We start from the raw sequence: 22,433 nt of genomic DNA on the forward strand, positions 1-22,433 counted from the left end.
TGCTCTAAATGTAACAGTAAAGAGAGTCTGATAAATTCACATGAAATGACTACTCTTCCGTTTTATTATGACATGAGGCTTAGGATAAATTGGAAGAAATTTCTACTGTGAGAAGCAAAACCAAAGATGACCAGATAACAGGACTGACATATCCAGGAATCAAGGGACTATTAAAGTTTAGATTGACCAACTAGATATCAGGACAGACACACCTAAGTAATAAAGGGAGATAAAATTCTATAGCAGTAAAGTCAATTAGATCTGGCTGAAGACAGATAACCCTAAAGGTCAGGATCATTATTTCCAAAAAAATTTTCCTCAACTCTCAGGAATATAACAAGCATCCAGGCTTTCCCCACCCCACTCCAAAAAGGAACTTTCCATTTTCATGTGGACACCCCATCTATCCTTTATAAAAGCTTTTACCTTCCTTCTGTTTGGGGAAGTCTTTTACTTCCCACTCAGTTACTTTCCCTACCACCAAATAAAAGACCACTTTAATTCTAATTGGAATGTGTACAAGAGTGTAATTCTTTATTGAGGAATTCCCAAGGACTGCCACAAATCCCCAGTGACATTTTATACATTATCTAAAGCAAGGAGTGCTTTCTTTACTAAGATGATCATAATGGTAGTCATAGTAATAAATGTGTTCCTAAAAGTTTTTGTGTATACCATCACAGTTCAGACTTTCTAGAGAAACCTAGCTTTTTAAGACAAAGAATAACGATTCCTTTTAAAGCAAGTAATGGTCCCCTAATTTATCTGTGTACCTCTAGATTTTCATACTAGGTTTGCTGGACTGTCTATGCTATAAATAAACAATTTTCAGCCTTTGGAAGATTAATGTTTGAAACCCTGGTAACGGAATTGGAAAGGCACTTTTTATCTAAGATTCTTGAAAGTTTTTTTGAAAGAGTTTATACAAATAAAATCAGATTTAAATAATTGGAGAAATATTAATTGTTCATGGGGAGTCAGGGTCAATATGATAAAAATAAGTTTTACCCAAACTTATTTAAATGTTCAACACCATTCCAATTAAATTACCAGTTTTTTTTTTACAGAATTAGAACAAATAATAAAACACATTTGGAAAAACAAAAAGTCAAGATTATCAAAGGAAATAATGTGAATTTAGCATTATTGTAGGTTCTCTTTTCTCACTCATTGGTACATTTCTTGGTTTAGTAATTTTTTTTAATATGAGAGCTAATTTTTTTTCTTTCACTCAGCCAAAAAAAAAAATCTTGCCCTGATACTCTAAAGTTAGGCCTGAGAGAGATAGGGAGTTACCTGCAGCAATATTTCCCAGAGAGGAGAGTGTGGTGGGAAATTAGAGATATTGTTGTAGGATTTTATTTCCTAAGGAAGGAGAGATACCATTATGGAATTTCATCTTAATTACTTCTTCTTGCATCTCTTGTACATAGGAAAAAACTACTTTCCATGCTTTTAGGTAATTTAGGAAGCTATCCTGGGGAAGGATTACTTTACTGAAAATCATGGGGGGGGCGGGGCGGGAATCCTTCCAAGCACTACCAACAAATCTAGCATCATGTCTTCATCATCTTATTTGTGCTAGACCCTGAGCTTCTGTGGGAGCATGAAAACTGAAGGCTGGTATGCAGAAGGTGCTATGCAATTACCATTAAATCCTTACAAATTTTAGTTTAAAAAAAAACAAAAAGAGGGGTTAGCTACAGGAAAGTGTCTTTTAAAAGTCCAACTTTCTTACACATTTGTTGGAAGAGACAACATAGCTGGTACTCCTAACGTTTCTGAATCTGTTTCATGGAAAGATCCCAAATATTCTGGTATGCTTCCTGGTCTTTCAGAGGAAATTAAGCATGCGCAGGATGCTAGTTTTGTGGTTATCCTAAGTACAGACTTCCAGGAGAAGAATCCTTTTCCAAATGGAGATGGGGGTGGAGAGGGCAAGGGAGGGGAGGAAGGAGTTAGTATGGACTTAAGTTCTCTGAAGACAGTGACAGATTTGACACTAGAGGGTACCAACAGTCCCATCTTCCATTTGCCCACTTTCTCTGGGTTCTTGGAACCTCCTGTAGCTGTCCGTATGCAACGGTTGGGGACCACGCATATCTAAGACAGTCTGCTGCTTGAAGAATACTAAATAATACTAATAAAATTTTCAGCAACGCCTCTTTCTGTGGCAAAGAAAAGGCAATATGGTGTAGTTGTTCTCTCATCTGTAAAATGGGACTGATACCTGAAGCAGCTACTTCCCAGGGTTTCGGAAAGGATCAAATGAATGCGAAGTCGGCTTTAGAGCACTATGTAAATGTCAGCGATTAGTAAGTACCATTCGGCGGGGATGGGTGAAAGGTGGCAGCTGAGCAGTAAAGGAGGGCAGGATCAAAGACGTGCCTGCACGTCGGATGCTATCCCTCTGATGTGGTTATTAGAGCAAGGTCTGGAACAGAAGTTCTGATAGAGCTAATCAGCCCAGTCAAAATTCCTTAACCCTTTCATGCATCACTTGTCCCTCCTATAAAACTGCCAAAAATATTTGCTACCACATCCTATCTGTGAAACAAAACCAAAAGAAAAAACCAACCAAACAAACAACTCCTTTAGAAGCTTAGAGGAATCCTATAATCCTAAGGACATGCAGGTAAATCATGTTCAGGGATACTTGTTCATTCCACTTGGTCTTGTTATTCCAATTTCTTGTTATTGTAGCTGAAACGATTTTCTTCTGCCCTTTGTGATTTAGATCCACTGCTTTCCTCCACAAACAAAAAATGTATTTGCAACATTTGTCTTTTAAGCCAAATTCTAGAAAGAAAAAGACTTTTCAGCTTGCCTTTTTTTTTTTAAAGTATGTATGATTTCTGTTGGAAGAAGCATCTGGAAAAAGTTTGGGATAGGAACTGGATCTGTGATCATTGGTCCAGATAACTCTTAGTTGAGGAGACTTCCTTTATCAGTGCAATTCAGCACCTTCTCTGAAACTAACAGAGTTGGAGAATTGCCTCGAACACTCAAAGACTAAGTCACTTTCATACAATCAGAATATGTGTCAAAAGCAAGACCTGAACTCAGGACTTCCTTTCTCTAAGGCTAGGGTATCCATTTTGCCATGCTGCATCTTCTAGCTGAAAGAATCCATCTGAAATAATTGATGTGAAAATGCTTTAAGGAACACCATGTAATTTGCCAGTGATGAAAAGAGGGCTGAATCTGGAGTCATCGGTGTCATTTCACTCTGCTAGCTTACTCCTTGTATCTTCATTTCTCTGGGCCTGTTTCTGTAAAATGAAGGGTTTGGATTAAATAGTTCCCGAGGACTCTTTCTATGCTAAATGTGATATTATGAACTCTTTTAGTGTGGCTCAAAACTACATAGTAACGCCATATAAATGAGATCTTTAATTATACTTTCTTTGTCCATTAGCCAGGAGTTAGCTTATCAGAACCAAATTAGTAAAATCAATATTCACAAGAGGCAGTACTTGAAGGAAATGTGATTTCATCAGTTATGGGTCCTTCCACTAACATAGATTAATCTTCAAAAGTTGTCGAAGCCAACTATGAAATGAACTTCTCTAAATTTAGTTACTTGGACAGTGGTAGGCACAGACTTTGAGAATACTGGGTCACATCCACACCCTAGTAAGGCATGGGAGTAGGTTTCTCTAAAGGGGGAAAAAATGCTGATTTAACCGCAGTATTTTGGAGTCATTTACATTTTATTATTTTTTTTTGCAGGGCAGTGGGGATTAAGTGACTTGCCCAGGGTCACATAGCTAGTGTCAAGTGTCTGAGGCTGGATTTGAACTCAGGTCCTCCTGAATCCAGGGCCAGTACTCTTATCCACTGCACCACCTAGCTGCCCCTATGGGCCATTTACATTTACTAATTTTCCAGAAAATTTAAGAGTTGAAAATGCATATCCTTGCTTCAACTGTGCACTTCATTTTGGTTAATTTACAAATATTTGGCATTGAATCAAATGCCTTTCCACTAACACTGTTAAAGTACTTTAGTTTTGCTTACCTTTATTGACACAGATAGAGGTAAATGTGTTGCCTGAGGCATTTTGGTAGTCCCAAATTTAAATATTTGGAATTGGATCCAGTGTTCCAACTCCTAATCCTAGTTTTTATCCATAATCCCTAAAATTTTGTCAAAAAGCCTCACCTTCTAACTCCCTAGTGGTTCATGGTGGCACAAAATTTAGGTCTTGCCTAAAAGGGCAAAGGGATAAGAATTCACTGATGGAAGGAAAAGAGAATGAGAACAGAGAAGACAGACTACTGTAGATTTGCCATAGGTCCCTCCACTTCTACATCAGAAGAGTGCTTAAAAAAAATAAAAGCCAAGGATTTTCTTTTTTCATTAGATTGAAAAGCAAGACTGATTTGAAGCTACATAAGATCTTGGTTTTGTTTTACAACTTTTAATCAAGGGATCCTTTTCGTTGGGTCTCCTGCTGCCAGTGCCCCATGACCTTTGAAAACTTGAGTTCACATCCTCAAAGTCAAAAGTGAAAGCATTTATTTCTCTTCCAAAGCCAGTCTATTATTGGTGGTTTTGTTGAAAAGCAAAAAATCGTCATCTTAAAAAAAGATTTCAAATGTTTCAACTATGGAAGGAAAATGCCTTTTCTCCCTCCCCTCCCCCCCGAATTATCCCCCCCCCCTTAAAGAGATCACTTTTGTTTTTGTTTTGTTTTTGGTAAAGCAATTGGGGTTAAGTGACTTGCCCAGGGTCACATAGCTAGTAAGTGTTAAGTGTCTGAGGCTGGATCTGAACTCAGGTACTCCTGAATCCAGGGCCAGTGCTCTATCCACTGTGCCACCTAGCTTCCCCAAGATCACTTTTGAAAAGTGATTTTTAACAATGCTTTTTGACATGGACTTTAGTTTCATTTATTAATAACTGACAAATACAGATGATTTTTTTTTTCTTTTTACAAAAGCCCAATAAAATACTTCTAGGTATATATGAAGCTTCCTCCATAAGGCTAAGGAATTCAGTACAGAGGAAGGGCTCTATGGCTGGGAACATTATGCAACGGTGCCAACAACCTTGGCCTAGTGCCCACTTGGTGTCCTTGGGGGGGTTGCAGAAACCATCTCAGCCATGCAGTTGAGTTTATTGATTATCTTTTTAGCACAGACTGCAATATTAAAAGGGCTTTTGCCTTAAGAAGTGAGATCTGTTGAAATTGTGATATTTCCATCAAGACCATGAAATTTATAAAACTAGGTACTACACTTTGATTTTCAATCAATTTGATTCGTTAGTACTTACTTTCCAGCTTTGAGTTTTGGGGGATACCTTATTTATTTATATCATTTTCCTCTTTGCTCTTGATTTTGAAAGACAGACTTTGGCCTCATACCTTTTAACCTATCATAAAATTACTATCAACTGTTATTTCTGTTTAGAGTACCCAATAGGGGCATTTCTTTGCCCTATCAGAGCCACTGTGTAGCTAAACCCAACCCAGACCTAATCCCCAAAACCTTACCCATTGACCAACTTTCATTTTTTTTTCTTCTAAAGATTAAGGAGATGGGGCTAAGAGAATACAGACCATTCAACTTTATCAAGTTCAAGTTATTAGACAAATGTAATGGACTCTTCAAAGTATGCTAATGAGACTTTTAAAAATCTGGCTGAATCCCTCGACTTTTTCAGAAAAGAATGGTTTTTAGAACCGAATTATATATTTTAGCATGAGGACATCTGATCTCTTATTTCAAATCTTAGCAATACCTTAGCCTAGATAAAACAAGTTTATTTCTTGCCATAAAATTATTTTTAAAAAATAGATGCATGTTTAGGGGTTCTTACTGGTTGTACCCAAAAGGAAAAATGTTTCTATAGTTTATTTCTTTACATATGGAACAACTTCTAAGAATCAAAATGGGCTAAAACTCTCATGAATTGTAGCATGGTGTTAAATTAGAATTCTGACCCTAATATTAAGTTTCTAGTTTTTATTTGGGGTTCACACATCATCCTTTTTTTTTTTTTTTCGGTAAGTATTGTAAACTTCTAGCTGGGAAGAGATCCACACCTCCTTCAAAGCAAAGGAAGATGGATATAGTGTCAGGCTCAATTAGACCCAATTGTGCTGGCTTACCTAAAGGGAACAATGCAGCTTTTGTGATATACTCAAGCAGAAAGCCTGGAAATTTTACAGAACAATCTCACCCTAGCAGAAGCCTAGATGCTGGCCTCTCCCTGGGAAGGGAGTTGATCCAGAGAAGTTTTGTACTCCCATTTTACACAGATTTTGTAAATGTCAGTTCCTTTATCAGTAGGACTTAAGGAAGAAAAAAAAGAGAGAGCGTAAAACTCTGAATAAGAACAAGATGAATGTTAGCCAGAAACTTCATATCCATATTCTCAAAGCAACTAGGTGTCAGATTCGGAGGTAACTAACTCTTCATTAAAGGGGTAGCAGAGCTGTAAAGAGCCCTCAAGCACTGTAAAAACACTCACCAGGGTTGAATCAGGGGCCTGCTTCAACAGTGGAAGTGGTTAAAATGCAAATGGACAAGAACTTCTGGTCTCCCCTCCCCCAGGAAAGGGCTTAAATACAGCCAGGCCTGGAGAGGAATGTTAAAAAGAGGGGATGAACTACCCTACTCTTTTCCATGGGGACCTTCACACTGGGAGAGATTCCGTATGCATGACTGAACAAGCAAGCAAGGACAGCTCTCTGAACTTTCCTGAACAATGGCTTCAGCTCCCTCCACCATTTCACATCCTCCCCACACCCAATATGAGAACAGTAAGGGAGCCCATTACTCCTTCCCCTCCTTTTTTCAAGGGTTTTTTTGCCTCATAGTTAGCAACTTATTTTTATACCCCACTCCCCCTGAAAGAAAAGTTGACCATTCTGTTAGGGTTTGTTTCATTTCTTGAAATTCCCATGTGGATAATGTATTTTTTAAAACAAACAGAAAAACTGGATTCAAACTAAAGTTTGATATATAATCTAATTTCTAGGACATTTCAATGACAACATTGGTCCTTCTAAAAGTCAACTTATAACCATGTTATTAGACATCCACACAGAATGCATTCTTTCCTTTTACTCCCTTTTAGAGTATACAAAAATAAACACACAGTACCTTAAAAATAATTCACAGATAGACTGATTTTTTTCAAAAACATATTTCATATTTCCTCTTTTATTATATAAATATCAGTTTTACCTTTTACTGTAAGAATATAAAATGTTTTTAAGAGGATCTTTGTTATTATTTATACAAATTCACAAACAGTACAATTAATTCATAGGTCTCTGGGTTTAACTCTGTGATCTGGCCTATTACTGTGGAGGATTCTTTAAAAAAAAAAAAAGCCCTCCCTACTCAAAAAGTAAACATTTTTTAAAGCCACAGTGCCCACCCACCACCAAAAAACAAAAATAAAAATAAAGAAAACAAAAAACAAAAAACCCACCCCTAAACCAAAAGTCATCTATTCCTCCATTTAGAAACAGAATTAAAAAAAAAACCCCAAGAGCTCCATTTTATTGACTGAACTGAGATAAGACATGAATTTCAGTCTCCTCCCCCTTCACATTACAGCCCCTGGGTTCTACAGGCCAGCTCTGCACCTTTCTCCACTCCCAACAGGAAGCCCCTGTGACCTTTTTTTTCTATTTTCTTGGTAGGGAAATTTGGAAGAAGGGTTAGGGGGAAGGTAGAGTTTGCATATATAATAATCATTTTCAAGACACAATCTGCATCTCACTTTAAACAAAATAAAAACAAATAAAAAACAACAAAAAAACAACAACAGTCCAGTCCTCATTTTCCTTATCATTTGTGCTATAAATTAAGTCAAGGTTCAGAGATACAGTTGGGTCCCCCAATCCCTGTGGAGGAAAGAGAAAATTATAGCCAGAATATGGAAGTGAGATACACTGGATGGGGGATTTAGGAGAATCAAAACAAAAAGATTTACAAACCCAAAGGGGTCTCTTTCCAGTCTAGGCACAAAAATGTTTCAGTCTCAAAATAGCTTTCTTGTAAGAATTCCAGGGCTTCAGAAAAAAGTAAACTAAAACGAGGTAGCCAGACATATATAAATGTATATATTATATATATTTCATACACATATATATAATATATAGGATATATTCAGCAGAAAAGAATGGTACTTAAAAATCCACAAGGATTTTAAATTTCTTCCAAAATAAGAAAAAAAAAAGGAAAAATAGCATGAATACCAGATTTGATATAAAAGAAGAAATAATGAGAAGAGACCGGGATTAGTTACACAAGTAGAGGAGGATGTAGTAGCTGGGTTTGCTTTTTTTTTTTTTATACACTTCAAAATAAAAACCAGATCACAGTATTCAAATAAATGCATAAGTGAAGGCAGAGATTCTTCAGCAACTCCTCTGGTTTAAAGAGACTAGTCACTTTACCCTCCACCCTCCACTCCCAAATGCAAGGTGGTAGGGACACAGGCAGCTGAATCAGTCTTCAATTCCTATGCAAAAAGGGGTGGCTCTATGTGACTAGGTCTGTCCCCATCCTCAGTGTAAAGGAAATGTTAGGGCAGGTGTAGCAGACGAATGACAATGCTGGATCTATTTCCAACCCCAAAGGCCCAAAAGACAAAATGGGCCTGATGGGGCACAAGGAAGGGAAGAGAAAATGAACGTGTTGGCTAGACGTCATTGCCCCCCTCTCATCCATCGTGACAATCTGCGGCCAGTCCACAAGGGTGGAGGGAGAAGGGAGGGGAGGGAGCCTAGCACTGTTGCCCTCACCTGACCTTTTCACTCTCAGTCATCTGCCAGAGTCCCAGGTTGAGCACCTTGAGGCAGGGCAGCTGAGTAATTCGTTCTAGTCCCCGTTTGGTAATTCGAGTGCAGCCATAGAGGTCAATGCCGGTGAGCTGGCTGAGGTGTTCAGCGATCAGCTCTAGGCCCTTGTCAGTGATTCGAACACACTGCCCGATGTTGAGGGTGCGGAGCCCATGCATCTGCCGGACCATCCGATTGATGCCATCGTCACTGATGTGGCAGGAGCACAGGGATAGGGACTTGAGGCCGTCCAGTCCCTGGGCAATGTAGGCTAGGCTCTGGTCGCCCACTTTGTCACAGAAAGACACGTCCAGGCCGGAGAGGCGCAGGCTGCCCATGGCCAGGTGCATGATGCCCGTGTCGCTGATGTTATCACAGGAACGCAGGTTGAGGCTCCGCAGGCTGCCCATGTGGGACAGGTGCAGGAGGCCGGCGTCGGAGATGCCCCCGCAGAAGCTGAGGTTCAGCAGCCTCAGCCCGGCCAGGCCTCTGGAGATGTGCTTGAGGGACAGGTCGGTGAGCTTCTGGCAGTCCTGCAGCGTGAGCTGCTCCAAGCCCAAGCAGCCCTCGGCCGCGCTGCGGGTCATGCCGGCCAGGTGGCCGATGCCCACGTCCGAGAGGTGCCGGCAGCTGCGCAGGTTGAGGCTCTTGAGGCGCTGCAGCCCCCAGGCGATGAGCAGCAGGCCCGTGTTGGTGATGTTGCTGCAGCCGCCCAGCTCCAGCACCTCGAGGCCCTTGAGGTACTGGGCGATGCGGCCCAGGCTGCTGTCGGTGATCTGCTTGCAGAGGCTGAGGTTGAGGGCCCGCAGGGAGCCGATCTCCTGCACGAACGCGTGACCCAGCCCGTTGTCCGTGAGGTTGTAGCAGCCGCTCAGGTTCAGGCTCTCGATGTTGGCCATGCCCTGGATCACGTAGCTGAGGCTGCGGCGCAAGCTGAGGATCTGCACCCGCCGGATGCCGCGGGCCTGCAGGCTGGGGAACAGGGACGGGTTGGCGCGGCGCAGGTGCAGCTTGGCCTCCACCCCCCGCCACACCGACTTGTGGTAGGCGGCGTCCCGCCAGGCCGTGCACACCTGCGCCGCGCGCCCCTTGTCCCGGACGTCCAGGTAGCCGAATATCATGGCCAGCAGCTCCGGGAAGAGGCACGAAATGTGGGTCTCCATCTTCCTCCTCCCCCCTCCACGGGCGCCGGGGGGGAGGAGGCGCGGGCCCGGGCCCCAGCCGCCCCCGGCCCGAGGAGGGGCCGAGCCCCGCTCACCGCCGCCGCCGCCGCCGCCGCCGCCGCCGCGGGCCCGAGATCCCCCCCAGCTCTCCCGGCCTTCCGGCTCCGCGCCGCCGCCGCCGCCAAAGCCGCCAAAGCCGCTCCTCCTCCGGGTCCGTCCTTCCTGCCTCGCCGGCCCTACCCTGCCCTGCCCTGCCCGCCTGCCTGCCCCGGTCCTCCCGCGGCTTCGCGCTCACATGCCGGGCTGCGGGCGGGCTGGCTGGCTGGCTCGCCCTCACGCGGCCCCGCCCGGCTCCGCAGGGCCCCGCCGCTCTAGCCCCGCTGGGCTCGAGGAGCCAGGCTGCCGCCGCTCCGCCGCCGCCGCTCCCACGCCCCCTGCTGCATCCTCCTCTTCCTCCTACTCCTGCCGCGGCCGCCTCTGCCTCCGGCGGCCACCGCCGCCGCCTGGCCGGGAAGAGCTCGGGTGGGGGCGGGCGGGCTGGCAGGGAGGCCGGGCGCCCTGGGCTCCGGGCCGCCGGAGAGGCTTCCTGCTGCCTTTGTCTCTCGCCCGCTTTTCAAACCTAGCAGCCCCGGGCCGCCCGCACTCCACCGCCCAGGCGGGGGGACAAGGCGGCTGATCGGGACCAGGAGGGCCGATCTTTCTCTCCCCCCTCCGCCCTCCGGCAGTTGGGCGCTCCCGGCTCGCGCAAGGAGACCGCCGCCGCCGCCGCCGCCACCGCCGCTTCCTCCTCCTCCTCCTCCTCCTCCTTTCGCCGTCTCGGCCGCCGTCGCGAGGCTCCCCTCAGGCTTCAGGGCTAGCGGGCGGGCTGCGCACTTGGTAGAGTCCGGGACGTCCCCCGCCACTCAGCAGTTCCTTCTCCCTTCCTTTCTGGCTACCCCCGCGCCTGCTGGGACAGTGGTACGAGCCAGTGCTGCCGGAACAGTCGGAGCCGTTACCCTGGAAACCGAGTTCTTCCCTTTCTCCTCAGCCCAGATTGTTAACCCCGTAGGTGCCGGATGAGAGCCTACGCCAGCCCACTCTCCCGGCTCCGCCCCTCAGCGAGGCGTTCGCTCACTCTCTTCCCCGGGTCCAGATTCCTCCCTGTCTGCCCTGCCCATCCACACCACTTCCTCCCTCCCTGCCTCCCAGACCTTTCTTTGCCAGGGCCTCCTCCCGGTATACATCCAAGTATGGAAATCTCCCGCCACTTGTATGTGCCAGGGCGGCTGTCACACCTCCTCTCTGTCCCCTCAGCCCAGGGTCATCGCTGGTGAATCTCCGCACCATCCTTCCAGTCCCGACACCTTCAGGACTCTTCCAGCAGGACCTGCCTGGCTGCTCTACCTTCCTGACCTTCTCCAGCCTCTTACCTGCCCCATCATCAGTCAGTCAGTAAACCACCCAACAGTTATTGAGCGCCAGTTTTATGCTAAACGCCACGAACCCAATGGAGTGTTCTTGTTTTTGAAAAAGTCACCTACCTTCCGTAGAAGCAGTGCTTTCCCATCTTCCATTTCTTTATCATCAACCATGTCTGTCACGAAGAAGCATCATATGATATAGCATACATACTTTAAGACACACTATCCTAATTTCATAGGGAGACTAATATACCTTAAGAATTCCTGCTGGGAGGGGCGGCTAGGTGGCGCAGTGGATAAAGCACCGGCCCTGGATTCAGGAGTACCTGGATTCAGGAGTACCTGAGTTCAAATCTGGCCTCAGACACTTGACACTTACTAGCTGTGTGACCCTGGGCAAGTCACTTAACCCCCATTGCCCCGCCAAAAAAAAGAATTCCTGCGGGAGGGGCAGCTAGGTGGCGCAACGGCGCAATGGATAAAGCACCAGCCCTGGATTCAGGAGGACCTGAGTTCAAATCTGACCTCAGATACTTGACACTGGCTGTGTGACCCTGCAAGTCACTTGCCTCCCCCCCAATTTTTTTCTGCTGGAAAACCTCAACCATTGGTTGCCCCCAAAATGTGCCATTTCCAAGAAATTTGGGCAGTGCTATCAGGACAGTATCCTATAGTGGGATGCACGGCATCTTATGTATGGGATCTTTCCTGCACATACAGAGTAGGCAGGGTCTCAAAATTTCAATTCCTTCTTGACCTCTCTTCTGCATTTGACCCTATTCAGCATCCTCTCATATTCTCTCTTTTCTGCATTTTAGTGACACAAGTCTCCTAGTTCTCTTACTTGTATTACTACTCTTTCAATCTCCTTTTCAGGATCAATATCACACCCATGGGCTCTATCGTAGCCACCTTTTCTCCCAATGCTCTCTCTTTTGATGACCTCATCAGCTCCTGTGGCTTTGATTATCATTAATTCATTCATTTCAATGAACAAAAATTCACCTTTCCCAACTATCACCACAACCACCATTTAAAAAGAAAAAAAAAAACTGAAACCCTTGTGACAAAATGCAGTCAAGGAAAAAAAATTTCCCACTTGTCATGTCCAAAAAAAGTCTTAATTTTCACTTCCCAAGGCTTTAATTCTTACCTTTGGCAGATGACTCCCAAAACTATATATCCAACACCAGTCTCTCCCCTAAGTTTCAGTCCCACCAATTGCCTATTGGGCATTTCAGAATGGATGTTTGAACTCACACTCAACAATTCATTATCTTTCCCCAAAAATCTGTCTTTCAAACTTCCCTATTTTTATCAAAGGCACCACCATTCTTCTAATTTTCAAGGCTTCAACATTTTCCTCAAATAGTCTCCCTCATTCTATATATCCAGTCATTTGCTAAATCTTGCTGTTTCTATTTCCACATCTCTCACATCTAAACCCTTCTCTCTGTCCAGCCACCATTGTGCTTCAGGTCCTTTTCCGATCATTGCCTAGGCTATTGAAATTCTCATCTTCATACAGCTACTACATTGATTCTACTCCCTTACTCAATAAACTCTATTGCCTCTACAATAAAATATAAATTCCATTTAGGTTTTAAATCCTTCACAGCTTGGCTCCATTCTTTCTTTCCAGCCTCATTATACATTACTCTCCTTCCAGTACTCTAAGATCCAGTTCACATGGCCTTTTCTTTGTTCCTCACACATGGTATTCCATCTCCCATTTCCATGACTCTGTACTCCATGTCTCCCATGCCTGAAATATACTCTTTCCTCACCTTTGATCACAGAATCACCTTTTTAAAAATTACTATAAGCTTTTCTGGTACCCTAGGTTCTTGTTTTCTTTAGATTCCATGATAGTTAATCAACATTAATTAACAAACATTAATTAAGCACCTACCTACTCTATGCAAGGCATTGTGTTAGCCACTGAGACTTTTTTTCTTTTGCATAGCCCCCAATACGATTCCAGGTGTAAATGGACGATTAAACAATATTTTTTGAGATTAAAGGAAACTATTAAGAAATTTCTACATCTCTTGCCGTTTTCCACATGTAGGAGCTTTTTTGGTTTGTTAGCCCAAACTGGTATATTTTAGTTGTATTTTGCATATGAGTATATAAAATAAAAATGCATAGCCACTGAGCCCATATATCCACTCTCCTCAGCTGGATAGAATATTAGCTTTGTCATTGTATTGTATTTATGTACACTGGGATATATCTCTGTGTAATTATGTTGCCTTCTATTTGGTTACTTCTCAGTCAAGTCTTTAACACCATCTTTCATTAGGTTTCAGTAAGCTCATTTAAATAAATTCAGGATGTAAATTTCTGATTTGGGGACCATCACAGCCTTGATGAAAGGGAAAAGGTGACAAGTGCTACATAAATAAATGAAGGAGGGGGTTGATCAGAAGAGAGAGAGAGCACTACTTCAATGGACCTACTATTCATAGAGCAAAGGAGATGAGTGAGGGTTGGGAAGAATGAGTGTTTAATGAGGAAGTGGATAATAGAATTTAGAACTGGAAGGTAAATTAGGGATCATCTGGCCCAAACCTCTCATTTTACAGATTTGGAAACCGAGTTCTTAGAGAAGCCAAGTGACTTGCCTTCAACTGTAACAACTTTCAGCTGAGTTAGGATTAGAATCTAGGTCCTTTTGGGGGGGGGCAAACGCTATACTATAGAAATTAAAGCAAAAAGAATCACAAGACTGCAGAGTGTTCTAATTGGAAGGGAACACAGAGACTGTCTAGAGCCTAGCTTCTTAAACTGTGGGTCACAACCCCATATGGGGTCACGTAAGTGTGGGGGTTTCGAAAAATTTGGCAACAGTAAAAGATTCCGTAGATCTATTTTATATACCTATATAGCCAGGGTCATATAAAAGTTTCTCAGGCAAAAAGGGGTTGGAAGTGGAATTCAAGTTTAAGAAGCCCTGACGTAGAGCTATAATCAGCAATTTTTAGCACAAGGAACAAACTTCAGAAAGTGTGCTTGGGTCAAGCAGCATGAAACATAAGAGACATTAGGGTGAAAGGCCTCATGGAGGGGAAGAGACCCTGGGACAGTATTCCGTGATAGGGACTGCTTTCGAGAAGGGACCAGCTTACCTGGGGTGTGGCCATAGGAACTAGAAAAGGGAGGAAGCCATCTGTAACTTTTTATTTTCAGTTATTTTCCTTGTTAATTAGGTTCTAAGCTCAGTAGTTTCTATGGTGATGAAGGAATAGAAATGCTGTCAGGGCCCTCCATTTTTGTACCCTGAGGCAAAGCCGCCTTGTCCTTTCCTAGTTAAATTTCAGGTCTTTACCTAGTCCAACCTCTTATTTTGTAAACATTTACTGTATTAGTTTCATCAATTGGCACATTTTAAAATTTGGGTCCAATATATAGAGAGGTTTTTCAGGCTCTGCTAGAGTGGGTAAGGTACTTGAAAAATGATATTGTAGGAAGGTTGGGCTTTGTACTATGTGGGAGGAAGTCCTGGGCTGAAAACTACCTGTGTCCAACTCCCACATTTTGCTCCCTCAAGCTAGAATTTACAAGAAGCTGCTATTTTTATTTTTAAAATTATGTTTAGATGATTCTTTTTTACCTTATTTGGGCAGTTCTGGGGGAAAGCTCTCCCTCCCAAGACTGAATTTTCCCTTATATAATAGAGGTTTAGGGTCAACTATCCTCACTTGTAGCCTCTCTGGTCACTTTTTTCCCTTAGGCAAATGTTTATATCTCTATCAAAAGCTCTAATCTCTTTGGCTTTAATGAATCTTAAAGTTTCCAGTTATACAAGTTATTAGTAAGGTAACCAAGTTAACACAAATGCCATAAATTATTTGCAAAGTTTAAGCTATGAGAAAGATGACAGCCAAAATCTACAACTGTTGGGCTAAGAGTTGGGTTTCCTTTTCTTTCTTTCTTTTTTTTTTGGTGGGGCAATAAGTGACTTGTCCAGGGTCACACAGTCAGAACGTGCAAAGTGTCTGAGGTCAGATTTGAACTCAGGTCCTCCTGAATCTAGGGCCAGTGCTTTATCCACTGCACCACCCAGCTGCCCCCAAGAATTGGATTTCTTGACTTGTTCCTTATGTAACAGTTCCACCATTCTGTTAACTCTAGATAAAATTTAAAAATTTGATTTGTCCTTTTTGCAAGATAAAGGTTTGTTCTCTAGAGCAGGGCTTCTTAAACTTTTTACACTCCCAACCCCTTTTTGCCTGGGAAATTTTTACACAGCCCTGGGTATATAGGTATATAAAATAGATATACATAACCTTTTATTGCTGCCAAATTTTTAGGTAGATGGGACATAACATTCAGTTACGTGACCCCATAGGGGGTTGCAACTCATGGCTTAAGAAGCTTTCTTCTAGAGAAAGATATTCTCTGGGGGCAGCTAGGTGGTACAGTGGATAAAACACCAGCCCTGGATTCAGGAGGACCTGAGTTCAAATCCAGCCTTGAGACTTAAAAGCTGTGTAACTCTGGGCAAGTCATTCAACCCTCATTGCCCCACCTAAAAAAAAATAGAGAAAGATATTCTCTTCATCCTCTTTTCTTCTGCCTCAGTCAGTCTCCTTCCAACAAAACCAGGAAAACAATCTTTTCACAGATTACTTTTCATAGAATAGTATTAAACTGTCAATCCAAGATTCTGTAGCTTTCCTAAAAGATATAGGAACAATACCTATAATCTCAATGGGAAAAACTTTTGATGCTGGTATTTCTCTCGCATAGACAAAAAATTTCAGTCCCCTAAATATCTTTTGGACATATATTGAATCCATATTAATATTATATAAATTATACATATTATAATGTATGATACCACTTGACAATCTCCTTTAGATAAGGAGAAATATATATACTATCAATAGTAATACAATTAAATATAATAACACTATTATATATTATAATTATAATTAAATATAATATAAATATTTAATCATGTAATGCTCAACAGCAACAATATTCAACAATATAATAACAGTATTCAAGCATAACTGCATATTTTCATTAAAAAGTACAAAGCAACACTGGATATAATCCATCAACAGGAATTAACATACAGCTGCATGAGTAACCTCTTCTTCACTTTCAGAGATTTGAATGGTTCTGTTTTGTGACCTTTTGTGACTTCTGTATGTATACAGAACTTGTTAAGGTGGACTGAGTGCTTTATACAATGTCTTTTTTCCCCTAGAAGTTTCTACAGATGAAGTTTTAAGCAGGAAAAGCACTATCTGTGAGTTTAGCCCTTCCTGCTTGCCTGAAATAGGGAACTCCTTAGACCTTAACCCTCACTGCCCCACCAAAAAAAACAAAAAAAGAAAAGAAAAAAGAAATATGACTTTTTTGAGCTATTGTCTAACTGGCATTCTAGTTACAATTGATAGATAGTCTTTTCTCCTTAAAGGCCTCTTAATGACTGGCTCCTCATTACTTTCTTCTTCATCACGTAGTCTCACCAACTCTCCTGTAAACAATAAATGGTTTCTCTGGATTGTTTTTATTTATTTATTTGTTTTGTTTTGGTGAGGCAATTGGGGTTAAGTGACTTGCCTAGGGTCACACAGCTAGTAAGTGTTAAGTGTCTGAAGTTAGATTTGAACTCAGGTCTTCCTGATTCCAGGGCTGATGCTCTATCCACTGCGCCACCTAAGCTGCCCCTCTGAATTGTTTTTATAGAATTCCCACCACTTCCTGGTGATACTCCATGGCATATTGTTCAACAATCCGGAAAAAAAAATCTCCCATCTACCTCCTAATTTGTGGATTCCTTGAACCCCAAGGTTCATCATCAAAACCCTGTCAGCTGATAGGAGTTATTGGACATCATGCTTTTATTTCCTATCAGAATTTTTCTGGGGGGCAGCTAGGTGGGGCAGTGGATAGAGCACTGGCCCTGGATTCAGGAATACCTGAGTTCAAATCCAGCCTCAGACACTTGGTACTTACTAGCTGTGTGACCCTAGGCAAGTCACTCAACCCCCATTGCCCTGGAAAAAAAAAAAAGAATTTTTCTGAGCTAAGATCAAAGCTAATAGATAGCTTTTTAAAAAAATAGATCGCTTTTTGAAACTTTTCTCTCAACCATGAAATGTAGAAATTGTGAGTAACTATCATTTTTATCCTCTGCATCTCAAGAGCATCAGACTATAACTTTGGGTGGTTTACACCCAGACATTAGTAAATACAGTATAAATCCTATAGCACTTTGTCTGGTGAACTAAAAATGCCACTTTGCTCCAACTGAGCTTTTCCTTCAGGCTTCAGAGTTGCCGACATGATCATCAGTGTTTTATTGAAACACTGAAATTGTTCCTTAGGATGGTAAAATATATTTCATGGGTTTCTTAGTACCTACTAAAAGTTCTTATTTTTTTGGGGGGGGGGGCAATGAAGGTTAAGTGACTTGCCTAGGGTCACACAGCTAGTAAATGTCAAATGTCTGAGGCTGAACTTGAACTCAGGTCCTTCTGAATCCAGGCCTGGTTCTTTATCCTGTTAAGGGTTAAAATTCTAGCTAAACTGTCTAAAATATCTAATGAGTGGTCGCCAATAAATTATAAACTTTAGCAAGAGTTAGACTTTTAAGCATTTATTAAGGAGAATAAGAATTTGGTAAAGAGAGAGAAAGGCCTAGATTCCTATCTATTAAAGGGAGAGCACATTTCTAGCTCCGCTCTCCACCAGAGTCCAGAGGAAAGAGCGCGAGAGCGAGCGCCAGTCTCTTCCTTCCTCCTCCCACTAGCCCGCGTCACTTCCTGATGCCAAAGAAGAGACTCCTGGTCTTGCCCTCAAAGACCTTCGCTTCATGGGCAGAACTCTTCTACAGTAAGTCTCCAGCAGGTGGCGTCATTCCATTCGTTACAATCCACTGTGCCACCTAGCTGCCCTCGAAGCTCTCATTTTTTTAAGACGTAATTTGTTTTCAGTGTCTCTACCTTAAATTAATCTTAACAGAGAATCCATACACCGAAAAATACTTCTGTAATACTTTAGTAATGGTAGAATCTTCCTACTTTCTCATTGGATATACCTGTGCATATCTGGTGGAAATAAGCAATTACTAGTAAAATATGGAGCAGTTAAGTAGTACAGTGGATAGAATACCGGGCCTGGAGTCAGAAAGACTGATCTTTCTGGGTTCAAATCGAGCCTCAGATACTTACCAGCTGTGTGACCCTGAGCAAGTCACTTAACCCTGTTTGCTTCAGTTTCCTCATCTGTAAAATGAGCTGGAGAAGGAAATGGCAAATGATTCCAGTATCTTTGCCAAGAAAAGCCCAAATGGGGGTCACAAAGAATCAGACATGACTAAAAACAACTGAACAACAACTAAAACATAACTTATGTTTCCACTCTTTCCTTCCAGTGATAAAAAGTCAGTGCAGATGAGTTCCAAATGCTAGGACTAATATTCTCTAAATATCCTGAGTGAGTCTAGTGTTTTCTTTGCTAACTTCTTAGTGAAATCTGGAGCCATCATGATCCAGTAAAATCTGTTCCTGACTAGCTCCAGGATCCTCTCTTGACTTTTATGTCCCAAATTATCGTGTAGACTAGATTTCATGGCCTCATCATTTCATGGCCAGCACAGTATGCTTCGGGTAGTGCCAACTACTTTCTGGTACAACATTTTGCCTTTGTAGTCCCCTGTCTCTCTGCTAGGAGGGACAAGGAACGTTTCATTATCAGTTCCCCTTGAACTCCATTGGTGTTTCAGTTGCTTACAATTCAACTTCTTTTTAGTGATCTTTTTTGTTTACAATAGTAGTTATTGTGTATATTTCTAATATTATTCTGCTAATTTCACATTGCATTGTTTATACAAATCTTTCCATTTTTCTCTGAATTTCTACTAATATATCATAGGTTTGGGGGTTTTTTGGTGTGGAGTTGTTGGGTTTTTTTAGCAATTCCTTAATGATTCCAATTCTTTTCTACTAAAAAGATCACCTGCTGTAAATGTTCTGTAATATGTTGGACTTTTTATTTTCTATCTTTGACTTCCTTGAAGTTTGTGCTCAATTGTAGAGTCATTGAGTCAAAGGGTATAGACAGTTTAGTTATTTTTCTTGCATAATTCCAAATTGGCATCTAGAATTTGGGGACCCCCATCAATTAGGGAATGGCTAAATAAGTTGTGGTATATGATGATGATGACAGAATATTATTGTGCTATAAGAAATGACAAACAGTATGATTTCAGAAAGGCCTGGAAAGACTTGTACAAACTGATGTATAGTGAAGAGAGCAGAACCAAGAGAATGTTGTGCACAGAGACAGCAATATTGTTTAATGAAGAACTGTGAATGACAACTGTTCTCAACAATGCAATGATCTAAGACAATCCCAAAGGACTATTGATGAACCATACTCTCCACCTCCAAAGAAAGAACTGATATTAATGGAACACAGACTGAAGCATGGTATTTCTCACTTTCTTTAATTTTTAAATTTTATTCAAGTTTTCTTGTACAAAATGACTAATATGGTAATGTTTTACATAATTGTAAAAAAAAAAAGAATTTTGGGACCCATTCACAGTTCTATGTATATATGTATGTGCTTGACTCCCCGACAGTCTGTGCAACTATTCCATTTTTTATCATCCTTGCCATTTTGTAAGGTGGGAGTTGAAATCTGGGAGTACATTTATTATGTACATTTAGAGCATTTCTTTCACTATTAGGGATTGGAGTATATTTTCATGTTATAATCTATAGTTTACAATTCTTCTGAAAACTTTGTTCATATCCTATAATTGTCTTTTGGGGAATGGCTCTATACATACATATGCATACACATATACTCATATACACAGTATAAATTGCTGGGAGTTCATGCAAAAGCAGCAACTCAACACAGATAAAGCTTCCCAGCTGGGTGATGGATACCCTGTGGCTCAGCTTTGATGATAGAGGTTTTTTTTGTTTTGTTTTGTTTTTTTGTGGGGCAATGGGGGTTAAGTGACTTGCCCAGGGTCACACAGCTAGTAGGTGTCAAGGGTCTGAGCCCGGATTTGAACTCAGGTTCTCCTGAATCCAGGGCTGGTGCTTTATCCACTGTGCCACCTAGCTGCCCCCCAGATGATAGAGTTTTTATAATAGAAGGCAACAGTCCTGATAATTTAGCAAGATACTTATTGTCAGAGATGCTTTAATGCGATTGAAAGACTGGAGAAATTTGTGTATCTGGAGGATTAGAACTTTGGTGGACCTTGATGTACAAACACTTCATCTGGGCAGCTATAGTTGGGTTTAGGGATCTTATTAGAATATAGCAACAATTGTTCTCACCCAGAAACTTTTGAGGACAAAGGAATAACAACATTGGTGGGTCCAACTAGGCCCTACTATATAACCTTTTCCTGATTTTTATTAACACTATATAGAAGTGTTGGTGGTTCAAAGGTGTTTATTTTGGGGCAGCTAGGTGGCCCAGTGGATAAAGCACCGGCCTTGGATTCAGGAGAACCTGAGTTCAAATCTGGCCTCACACCCTTGACACCTACTAGCTGTGTGACCCTGGGCAAGTCACTTAACCCCCATTGCCCTACCAAAACAAACAAACAAACAAACAAAAACCCCAAAGGTGTTTATTTTGTATACCACTCCTTTTTTGAATCTATTTACACCCCTATTTTGCATCTTCTTACCTTATTGAATCTATTATTCATTTCAGTTCACTGATTCTCTGGAGTTTTCTAAGTATGCCATCATCTCATTGCAAACAGGGGTAATTTTGTCTCTTTGCTGATGTTTATGCTTTTAATTTTGTTCTCTTAACTTAATGCTATAAGTAGCATTTCTAGAATTAAGTCAAATGATAGCATGAAAGAAGTGTTCTTACTTAACCACTGTTTGTACTAGGAAAGTGTCCCTCCTTTGATAATAAGGGGGCCCTGGGTTTTTACAATAAGTTTTTAAATTATCCAAAGCCCTATTCCCTTCAGCCATTAAAATAGTAGAGACTATCTCTTCAATTTGTATTTGCAGGGTGGGTCCCTTGTGAAATTTCTACTCTAAAGTAGTTCTACTTTCCTAAAACTATATTAGCTAATAAAATTCTACACTCGGGGTGTTTTTTTCTCAATAGTCATTTGACACAGTTATCTAAAGGTGAAGGCATTTACTGAAATTGCATAGCATGAAAAATAGGAACAAAACATTTCCCTAGGACACACTCTTCCATAGATATATATATATATACACAGTATCAAAAAGAAGACCGGGCACACACATAAAACATACCACTAGAGAGCCATACACGTAAGAAACACATGTGACCTGGGTATCTCATACCTCTAGCACTAGCTGGCCCTTCTCATAGAATCTTAGTACTACCATCCCCCCCTCCCCACCTCTTTCTCCTGGGCTCCAGAGAAATGCAAGAAAGAGATGGAGAACAATTTCCTCTCAAGAACTGGGTTCTTTTTGTAGGCTAGTCATGACTTAGGCTCATCTGATGGGTCAATCTATGTATCAGAATGAAATTAAATGAAACACTTATTCACTTTGCAACAAGTCCTTAGGAAATAACTCCCTTACCACACCCCAACACTTGGTGGCAAGGACTTTAAAGGTCTTCTGGAACAGGAGTTGTCAAACTATAGCATGTGGGTCAAATTTAGCCTGTGGAGGGACAGAAAGGGAATAAACATGTATATAGCACTAAGTGCCACACAGTGTGCTAAGTACTTTTAGCAAGTATTATCTCATTTGATCTTCACAACAACCCTGGGAGGCAGGTGCTATTATTATCCCCATTTTACAGATGAGGAAACTGGGGCAAAGAACAGTTAAATGACTTGCCCAGGTCTCACAACTAGCATTTGAGGCCAGATTTAAATTTCAGTCTTCCTTACTCCTGGGGCAGCTAGATGGTGCAGTGAATAGAATGTCAGCCTTTGAGTCAGGAGAATTTGAGTTCAAATTTAGCCTCAGATACTTACTAGCTTTATGAACCTAGGCAAGTCACTTAACCCTGTTTGCCTCAGTTTCTTCATCTGTAAAATGAGCCGGAGAAGGAAATGGCAAA

At 41.8% G+C, this 22,433-nt stretch overlaps 2 protein-coding genes across 2 annotated transcripts in view; one reads left to right on the forward strand and one right to left on the reverse strand.

Annotated features, from left to right (window-relative positions):
- WNT5B (Wnt family member 5B) overlaps positions 1–22,433 on the forward strand; it is a 151,054-nt gene that overhangs the window by 72,680 nt on the left and 55,941 nt on the right. The window lies entirely within an intron of this gene.
- FBXL14 (F-box and leucine rich repeat protein 14) lies at positions 7,149–10,703 on the reverse strand. The gene has a single exon (XM_043967888.1). The coding sequence runs from the start codon at positions 9,967–9,969 to the stop codon at positions 8,767–8,769; it is 1,203 nt and encodes a 400-aa protein (XP_043823823.1). The 5' UTR covers positions 9,970–10,703; the 3' UTR covers positions 7,149–8,766.

The sequence above is a fragment of the Dromiciops gliroides genome, chromosome 5 (assembly GCF_019393635.1).
Source record: "Dromiciops gliroides isolate mDroGli1 chromosome 5, mDroGli1.pri, whole genome shotgun sequence".
Taxonomy (NCBI): domain Eukaryota; kingdom Metazoa; phylum Chordata; class Mammalia; order Microbiotheria; family Microbiotheriidae; genus Dromiciops; species Dromiciops gliroides.

Coding starts and splice junctions, on each gene's coding strand:
- FBXL14 (XM_043967888.1), bottom strand. CDS start 9,969: ATGGAGACCCACATTTCGTGCCTCTTCCCGGAGCTGCTGGCCATGATA.